The sequence below is a fragment of the Benincasa hispida genome, chromosome 7, assembly GCF_027475165.1.
Source record: "Benincasa hispida cultivar pf3 chromosome 7, pf3_genome.v1.1, whole genome shotgun sequence".
Classification (NCBI taxonomy): Eukaryota; Viridiplantae; Streptophyta; class Magnoliopsida; order Cucurbitales; family Cucurbitaceae; genus Benincasa; species Benincasa hispida.
The window spans coordinates 57,499,085-57,508,864 of record NC_143484.1 but is presented as its reverse complement, the minus strand read 5'-3'; the positions used below and the strand labels follow the sequence as shown (position 1 = coordinate 57,508,864).

Here is a 9,780-nt window from a genome sequence, read left to right as displayed (position 1 = left end):
TAACAAACAAAGAAATTTGAAAGTAGAAATAATATTTATAGGCTTAATTTTAAAAACAAAATAGTTATCAAACAGACATAAAATTTTTCTTTTCTAATTTCTCAATATGGGTAGAAGTATATATTATAAGTTTATATTTCAAACTCTCTAAAAAAAACCAAAATTTAAAATTATGAAACTAGAAACCAAACCCTTAGGAAATAAAACGTAAATATTATAAAAGTTTTGGCTTCAAAATTAAAATACATGATTATATAATATTATTCAACTAAAAAAAAAGAAAAAGAAAAAGAAAAAAAGAAAAACGATTCCGGAACGGAAACCCTAGATGGACACGACCTAGCTATAAAAGTAAACCATTCTTCTCCCCAAACCCTTGTTATTCCAATTCGGCCGTGTGCCTCTGCAACCAAGCCTCTCAACCATGCAGATCTTCGTGAAAACTCTAACGGGTAAGACCATCACTCTCGAAGTCGAGAGCTCCGACACCATCGACAATGTCAAGGCCAAGATCCAGGACAAGGAGGGAATCCCCCCGGACCAGCAGCGTTTGATTTTCGCCGGAAAGCAGCTTGAGGACGGCCGAACCCTTGCCGACTACAACATCCAGAAGGAATCCACTCTCCACCTTGTGCTTCGTCTCAGGGGAGGCGCCAAGAAGCGTAAGAAGAAGACCTACACCAAACCTAAGAAGATCAAGCACAAGCATAAGAAGGTCAAGCTCGCCGTCCTCCAGTTCTACAAGGTCGATGACTCTGGAAAGGTGCAGAGGCTTAGGAAGGAGTGCCCTAACGCCGAGTGCGGCGCTGGAACTTTTATGGCCAACCACTTTGACCGCCACTACTGCGGGAAATGTGGATTGACCTACGTTTACAACAAAGCTGGTGGTGATTAGGTTTTATCTGTTGTTTTTCATCATGTTTTCGTTTTATCTAAATGTTTTATGTCGTTGAATTTATCTAGAATTGCTGCTCCAGCTTGTGGAGTTTAGTTCTTGACATGGATTTTGTTTTCTTAATGTCGATTTATTATCGTGTTCGTTAAGATCCACATACTTAGCCAGTGTTTTTGAGATTATTATCCTTGAAATAACTGTTAAATTTTGGTTTATGGTTTAATAGATTATGTGCTTCTAGGAAACCATATATTTTTGCGCTGAGGAGTCTACTTCCTTTTATATTCTGTACCATTGGTGAGTTTCTGATTTGATAGTGCTTAGATCTGGCGTATTTTTATTCATATTCTCTGCTTTTATGTGTATTTTCATTCATGAAAGACCATTTATGTTCTATATTCCCTCTTGTGGTTCCTATTATTATGTATCCAGGATTAAGTAATCATTTCATGTATGTTCTATAGTTTGAAGCAATACTTGAATATGATATTGTATGTTTCATGTTCTATATTATATTTTATTGTAGTTCATTTGTATATTCTATGTTCTATGGTTAAAGTATTGTCTTCTTAAATCTCATTTGAAGAAATATTTGAATAATGGTAGTCTTCCAAAATCCCAGGTATTAACGTTTTTTACTTATTAAAACAACTCCTCCTGCTTCAAGAACCATAGCATTAGCTAAACATGTTTGGACAGAACTCTTTTAGTTACCATTGTTTTAATTGGGTACAAAGTTAATAAATTGCTAAGTTTCCCTCTTTTGTTTCTTTGCTGACTAATTAATGTTTGATGAGATTCTTGGTTTAGCTGTGTACTGCCCTAACAGTGGTTTAGGTTTATCTGAGTTCAATTAAGGTCCGTGAACGTGATTATCTGTATAATTTGTTTGCTCCATAACTATTATTTAAGAACTGTAAACAAATTGTTTGTATGATATCGGTAATACCGATGTTCTGGTGTTGATTTCTTTGGCAAAACAAGATATCTTAATATTAATTCCTTTTTCTTTCATTATTTATCGTTGATGGAGTCAAGTTATAACTTGCATCCCTCTTTTGTATAATTGTTTTGGTTTTCGGGTTATTGCAGTTTATGATGTCTTGAATTTTTGAATTGCAGTTTCTGTTCTGTTTTGAGTCGTGAGTAAAAAGTGATCTATTTGTGAAATGGTTTGGGGGGTGATCATTTACTTTTGTTCAATACACCGACACACATGCATTCTATCCCGTTTGCTTACTGAAACTGATGTGGTAAATGCTCAATCGGTACGTGTTGGTGTTTTCTTTGATCTTATGATAGGCTTGTTTATGAACTTACTGTTTCTTTGATCTTTGATCTTTTGGAATCTGGTTTTTAAACTTCGCATGTTTTGATATGTGGTTTGATCGTTCTTTAATTTTGGATTACTACCTTACAATGTGCCATGAGATTTGGTTTAAACGTCTATATGATTTGTCCAGCTATGGGACTGGTATGGGGATGTTTATGAATTGCTTTGCTTAATCTCTGGTTTCGATTTTGAATGGATGGAGTAAAATCCCAATGCAGAAATTGTCATGTTTTATGCTCCTATGATGACACTTGCAACACTTTCTCGATGCTTTTTAAGTTACAATAAGAGAATTATTCTTAGCCTACTCTACCCACAGAGCATGGAATCTTATTTCGACCTATCCAAACCTTACGCTTTATCCTGTAACCTCATTTCTAATGTGAATGTTGGTAACCTAATTCATGCACAAATAAACATTTTTTTAAATTTTTTGTAGAATCATCATTTTAGAAGTATGGTAAGAAAAATGTGTTTTCTTATGTCTTATGTCATATGTATAAAGCAAATGTAAAAAGAAAGGTGAAGTTAGAAGCTGCTATAATACAAATAAACGTTGATCGTGTGGCTCTGCTCTTTATGCGATGGTTTTTAAATTCTTAGACAACCTTTCAGAAAAGTTTGGGACAAACCATTTGGTTTATAGTTTTTGAAAATTAATTTTTTATAATATATATATATATATATATATTAATTTCTTACTATAGTTTGTCGTTTTTAGGTAATAGAGTTGGATTCTTAGTCAAATTTTAAAAATGAAATGAGTTTTTTAAAATTATTTTTTGAGTTTTCAAAACTTGACTTGTTTGTTTAGAACATTCATAGAAAATAGATAACAAACAAAAAGTTAAAGTTACTTAGATGTTTACAGGTTTATTATTATTGTTGTTATTTTTAATTTTGAATCTCTTAATAGGTTTCAAAATGTTACATATTTAGTAAGTTTTGAATTTGGTTATAGATTAAAAATCGATAAAAGAATTATGATTAATTGAGGTTTACTGTCTTTATCACTTTTAAAACTAAATTTAGAATTTCATTTCATAATTATTTTTAATTAATGAATAGAAATTAACGTCAATGATCGGCAATGAGAATTTAATGAAAAATTAAGGTTAAAAATATAAAATCTTGGAATTTAAAGATCAAATTGAAACAAAATTCAAATCTCAAGGGTAAAATTATAATATTTTGAAATTTAGTGACTAAATTGAAACAAAATTAAATACGAGACAAAATAGAAACTAGAGTCAAAATCTAATAACTAAAAATGTGTTATTCCCTTTATTTTTTTCTAAAAATCAAATGGTTGTCGAGCAAATTGATGGAGCCTAAGAGATAAAAGGAGAGGAGAGAGAGTCTCCCATTGTCTTAGTTTTCAAAATGAACTTATTTTGAGAAGCAGAGATGTCATAGTAGAGAAATGTAATTGAATGAATAAAAAGTAGAATAACTAGTAGATTAGTAGCATAATCTACTATGATAAGCAGTATGTAAGCCAATGGAATGAGGAAAATGGTGTAAGAGGGATTGATTACCACCATTTTAACCCTTTACAGTTGGAGAAAGACAGAGATTCTAAAATGCCTGTTTTCCCAATTGCAAAGCAATAAGTATTCCAACCAGACATCATGGTAAAAACTCTGTGCACTTTCACTTTCATCAGTAAAAACACACCAATCTCTTCTGCAGCTGTTGGTTGGAAAAATTGAAGGAGAAAAAATGACAGATGAAACAAACAAGTACCACTCATCCCACTTCATTGAACTTTGAACTCTGAACCCAACTTCCCAAAACTCTTCCCAAGTTTTTTTCAGCATTTAACAACTCCTTACATTTAAACTTTAATGCCAAACTCCTTCATAACATTTCAATCTCACAACATATCTGCTATAAATTTGGACTTTGCTTTCTTACATCTCTTCTCTATCCTTCAACCCTACAAACACACTGTGATTTGTTTGTTTTTTGTTACAATAAAACAATGAACAATCTCTTTGAATTGCCTGAAAAGATTTGTTATGTGCAATGTGGAATCTGTACCACCATTTTGTTGGTAAGTTGTGTTCTTCTCATTGTTATTGACTTTCAATCCATGTGAATGATTCTCCATGTTTTTTGGTCTTTACTTTCGCCTTCAAACGTAGGTTAGCGTTCCGTGTAGCAGCTTGTCGACGGCGGTGACTGTGACGTGTGGCCACTGCTCGAGCCTCCTTTCTGTTAACATGATGAAAGCCAATTTGGTTCCTCTTCATTTTCTGTCTTCTTTATCTTGCAATGTGGTATTTGGAGATTTTTTCTTTCCATTCTCTCTTCTTGAATTCTGATTCAATGTTCATTATTTTCTTTGCTGTTAAAGTTAAAAATTTTCTTTTGTTTTGCTTCCCTTTGTTCTTTCAGCCTAAAGAAGCTTGTAGAGAAATGAATTCGGGGAAGTTCTTTGACAGTTTCAAAAGATCAAAATTGAAATTTTCTGAGTATGAAGTTGAAGAAGGCTTGATTCCTGTGACACCTCCTTTTGTAAACAAGCGTAAGAACATTAGCAAGCAATTAGACTTGCAACAATAAAATGATCAAATATGAAAAGTTTTAACTTTGTAAATTTTGTTTCATTGAATTATCATTTGAAGCTCCTGAGAAAAGACAGCGTGCTCCATCAGCATACAACTGTTTCATCAAGTAAGATATCAAAGTTTCATACTTCATACTGTTCTTTTAATGAGTCTGATGATTCTTTAAGAGATTACTTTTGAGTGAAAATACTTCAAGAAGCACTTTTAGGAGTGTTTCTTCTAAAAAGAAGTTCTCAATCTAATCTGTTTCTGTTTGGGACAGGGATGAAATCAGAAGACTCAAAGCTCAAAATCCTGAAATGACTCACAAGGAAGCCTTTAGAACAGCAGCAAAAAATGTAAGCAACATTCTTCAGTATCTAATTAAAAGCAATATGTTTTTTTAATCTAAAACTGATTTTGATTTTTCAGTGGGCAAATTTCCCTCCAATTCATGAAAAAGAAGACACAATGGGCTGTAATGAGGAAAATGGGACTTGGAACACTCAAATTCCTGAGGTAAAAATGCTAACTTTGGGATCAAAAGTTACTATATTCAATTAACTCTTCAAACCCATTACACAAAATGGAAAAAGTTGCATGAATCTTTATCAGTAATAATTATAATTTGACTTTTGAAGCAAAACACACTAATGATCATTCATAATAATATCTGAGAAATTGCTCCTTTTCCAAAGCCAATCAACTTCTCAAAGTTGAACAACCCCAAGACAAATTTATGAGACTGCCATTAAAAGGGTATGAACATTGAGTGCAAAGCTCATAATATTGAAGAATTTGGGCAGTTTTTATGGCAATTTTAAGCAACTGACTTGGTGACACATTATATGATGAGTTTGTGTTTTGAAAAAATTTTCAGGTCCACAAGGATGGAAAGTGTTTCCCAAGGCATTCATTTTTGACATAACTCACCATTTCAGTGAAGTCATCAGTCTGCTTTGTTGCTTCATTTGGGAAAAAGGGCTCAAAATTTGGATGTCTTAAAAAGGGTAGATGCCATTGGGAATGAAAGTTTCTTCTGTTCTTTAGTTTCTCAGTTGATTAACTGTCTTGAAAATTTGGATTTTTATGGAATCTTCTTCATGTCTGTTTGTATTTCCTTTAGTAAATGAGCCTTTTGAACGTTGAAACTTTGTAGAGAATTCATGGGGAAGAGATTTATCTCTTGGCTTTTCTTTTGGGAAAGACAAAGCAACTGGTTGCAAAGTTTCCTTGCATTTCCACTATTGAAAAAGGAGGAAAAAAAAAGTTTTAAAGCAATACATGGCTATGGCTGCACATCTGAACAATATTTGAGCTTATACTACACTCATCTTACAGTTATCCAATTATAATTTGCCACACGATAAATTGTATTTTTCTTTAAAAATGTTTTAAAATATTTTGTGTATATAATTATAGTGGTATCTATATTGACTACACTCAAATATTGCTCTATTTCATATAAGTTATAACATTTGTTAACAGAAAAAGTATTTAAGTCATAAACTTGATAAAAAAGTTTATCACCATATCTTGGAATGCATGCAAACGATATAATTCTTAGGTTAAAATACCATTTTGGTTGATGTGCTTTTAAGTTTTTTCAATTTTAATTTTCACACTTACAAATGTTCTATTATAATCTCTGTACTTTCAATAAATTTTAAAATTAATTTTCGAAATTGGTTCAATAATATAATAAACCCCGAATATATAGAAAGATAAACGATAACGAAGATACAAGATAAACCAGGTGTTCGAGATATGTGGACCCTCCCTAATCTTGAGATACTCTCAAGACCTATTCCATATTTCAAAATATTGTTTCCCTTCTCAATTCTCTAGTAGAGATCTATAACCAATTACTTAGCTAATTACTAATATATCCCTAGTATCTCTCTAATACCATTCATATCATAATAACAACAATTTTATTGCAAGCAAATAGAATTTGTGAATATATTCCCAAAACTTATAATAAAAATGCTTGTAGATGTTTTTTATCGAAAAAAACAATGAAAATATCTTAGTATAACAAATTTTGAACAAATTGTAAAATACATAAACCTAATTCTTTAATTATTAGATATAGTGTTATACCTAATGTGAAATATATTAAGCGATTTTTTTTATTTTAAAAAAAGTAATAATGATAGAATATCATTTTTTAAAAAGCTGTCTACATTATTATTTATTATTTATTATTTTCTTTTGTCATACTTGCAAAAACAAAAAGCTCTCGCAATATCTCAAACATGAAAATTGTTTTGTTTATACTGCCCATTAAAAATACTCATTTCCACTAGCTATTAAAATTTGAGCTTGGTTGATTAATGGAGTTCACTTGTTAAAAAGAAAAAAGAAAAAAAAAACCATCTCCAAGAAATTGTAAAAATTTGGTAATAAAGAGAGAAAATCTTCTCTATTTCAAGTCAAATGTTCAGAATTGGTTGTTCTTAGATGAATTTGTTTGGAAGATCTTAAATACATTTATTTATATGTTTCCACAATACCATATTTTTTAAAGCTATGATTGGATAATATTTTCTAAACTTGAGAATGTGACCAAGAGAAGTTGTGTTTGTGGAGGATTAATAATTATTATTTTTTAAAAATTATACATTTATTTTGAAAAATACTTCCACAACATGTGATATGCAATTAGGGGTGTTCGTGGATTGGGTTGGGTTAAAGAACTTTTTAGACCAAATTTAATTGTTTTGTTTGTTAATTTCTTCAACCCAAATAATTATTATTAAAAAATGAACCAAACCCATGAGTTATTTATTTAAATTTATGTTATAAAAAGAAATAAGGTGTTAAAACGAAAAAAATTGATTTAATTATTTTCATATATTGAATTAAGATTTAAACATAATTTCTATTTATATAATGAATTTTTTCTTTCTAAAGTGCTAAAAAATTATTTTTAGAAGTTATTGGAGAATAAATTATCTGAAAAATAAAACTTAAATAAATATATGTATATATAACTGTATCATAAGTTTATATATATATATATATATATATATATATTAAAGTTAACAATAAGCTTGAGTTGGTTATTTTAGGTGAACCCATGAACTAACCCAACTCACAAAATCTTCATTATTTGAACCCAACCCAACCCATGCGATTTGAGTTGAATTATCAACTCATTTAAGTTGGGTCATTAGGTTTTTTGAACACCTCTACATGCGATTCACCACTATTTTTATATATCCTATTTATTATTTTGAAAGAAATATCAATTAATATCCTTAAATTTTGATTTATTTCGACACAATAATTTTATTAATTAAAGTTCTAAACTTAGATGGTCAAAATTTTCAAATAAAAGAAATGTTGAGGTAGCGAAGTAACAAAGAATGTAGTATATTAAAGCTAAATTATAATAAATACTATTCTTCAACTTGGTCATTTGATTAAAAAGTATCCATATACTTTCAAAAGTTATAATACTTTCCATTTCAAAACTACAATTGGAATAAAATTTCTTTAGTTTTTTTTTTAATCAAGACTTAGAATTATATAGTGGTGATCTAAAATAATGTGGTACTCTAAATTTTCATTATAGGTCACTGCAACATTATTTCATATCTCAATTTTTATTTAAAATTTTAAAAAGTTTCTACTCGAAGGGACTGTTTGGATCATAAATATTGTTTCATGGATATAGATGTTAAATATTTAAAATTTAAATGTCTGAAAATTAATGTATGTACTTCGATTGCAGAACAATTAATGTTAGGAAGTTAAATAAATGAGTTTGATTTACCAAATTTGAACATAGAAATTAAAATTAAATAATTATTTAATCAAGGTAAAAAAACAAGTAATATAATTACAATTAAATTTATTTATTTAATATATTGTTATATTGATTAATTATTTAATCATTTAAAATATCAATAAATGAATGTTTTTCCATTAAACATTATTTCAATTGTTTTGTTTAATTAATAAAACTAATTAAATAAATATAAATTAATTAAAATATTAATAATTAATAATAAATTTTTATATTCAATAATTAAGATGACATAAAATATCCATGATAATAATATACTGAATATTTGTCGTGGGTGTGAGTGTGTCAATACTCAATTGTTTGAAGATTGATGGCATGATGTTTATACTCACCCCAAGATCACATAGTGCTTGGCCACTATAGACCCCTCCAATTGAGCATGGTATCGTGAAAATTCCTAGGTCGCATATTTTTTGTAGGATCATAGCATTTGTCAGTATTCACTAAAGACCATGAACTCTTCTTACCACAAATATATTTTTGTGTCCATAGATTTAGATAGTAAACATATTTTTTATTTTTTATTTTTATTCTTTTAACGTGATTTATGTGATTTTTTTTTTCTTTTTAACGAGTTTTATTGTGTTTTTTTAATTTTGTTTTGTGATTTATTTGATTTTCCCCTCTAAACGTGATCAAGAGTTTTATTGTACTTATTTTTTCATATCCCTTTTAGATTTTAGATTTTGATAGTATATAGATTTTTTTATATATTTGTTTTCTTAATATGATTTTTATGATGTTTTTATTTTATTTCTTTTAACCTGATTTAAAGTTTTAAATTTTATTTTTTTCCCTTTTAACATGATTTATAGTTTTATTGTACTTCTTTAATTTTATTTCATACCCTCTTTTAGATTTTAGGTTTAGATTGAATTTTTATTTATATTTATATTTTCTAGACCTAGAAGATATACTTAAAACATAACCATTAAAATTTTCTTAAACAAGAAGAAAAGAAAAGAGAATATGGTATTATTAACAAATTTTAAAATGAAAATAAATATATTTGAATGCCACAACAGAATTTGTACAATCTCTACACAAGAAAGGAAGCAAAAATGTTGGGGAGAGAGAATTACAAAATTCTAAAAAAACAAAAGAAAAGGGAGTGGAGATACCTCACGGATATGAGACTTTAAATCTAGCTAGTTATAGATAAAATTTTTGAATTTATTTTAAATCA

The 9,780-nt window shown here is 29.1% G+C and overlaps 2 protein-coding genes across 4 annotated transcripts; both read left to right on the top strand.

The window, feature by feature from the left end:
* Nucleotides 1-247: 247 nt before the first annotated feature.
* Nucleotides 248-1,140, top strand: LOC120082062 (ubiquitin-ribosomal protein eS31 fusion protein). The gene has a single exon (XM_039037283.2). It carries the CDS (start codon nt 425-427, stop codon nt 893-895), a length of 471 nt encoding a protein of 156 aa, XP_038893211.1. The 5' UTR covers nt 248-424; the 3' UTR covers nt 896-1,140.
* INO (Plant-specific transcription factor YABBY family protein) lies at nt 1,055-5,931 on the top strand. Of its 3 annotated transcripts, XM_039037281.2 has the most exons (8): nt 1,055-1,192; nt 2,018-2,163; nt 4,376-4,510; nt 4,629-4,758; nt 4,859-4,907; nt 5,064-5,139; nt 5,213-5,299; nt 5,661-5,931. In XM_039037281.2, exons 2-8 carry the CDS (start codon nt 2,065-2,067, stop codon nt 5,706-5,708), a joined length of 624 nt encoding a protein of 207 aa, XP_038893209.1. In that variant the 5' UTR covers nt 1,055-1,192; nt 2,018-2,064; the 3' UTR covers nt 5,709-5,931. The 3 variants fall into 3 exon arrangements, with proteins under 3 accessions (XP_038893209.1, XP_090172072.1, XP_038893210.1); XM_090315946.1 differs by lacking the exons at nt 1,055-1,192; nt 2,018-2,163 and adding an exon at nt 3,326-4,284 and having other exon boundaries at nt 4,381-4,510; XM_039037282.2 differs by lacking the exons at nt 1,055-1,192; nt 2,018-2,163 and adding an exon at nt 3,328-4,284.
* Nucleotides 5,932-9,780: the final 3,849 nt, after the last annotated feature.

Bases quoted from the DNA above. Each gene is read 5' to 3' on its own strand.
- LOC120082062 (XM_039037283.2), top strand. From the start codon at position 425: ATGCAGATCTTCGTGAAAACTCTAACGGGTAAGACCATCACTCTCGAA.
- INO (XM_039037281.2), top strand. From the start codon at position 2,065: ATGGTTTGGGGGGTGATCATTTACTTTTGTTCAATACACCGACACACA. The intron at 4,511-4,628 runs GTATTTGGAGAT...TTGTTCTTTCAG, and splicing joins CTTCTTTATCTTGCAATGTG to CCTAAAGAAGCTTGTAGAGA. The intron at 5,300-5,660 runs GTAAAAATGCTA...AAAAATTTTCAG, and splicing joins GGAACACTCAAATTCCTGAG to GTCCACAAGGATGGAAAGTG.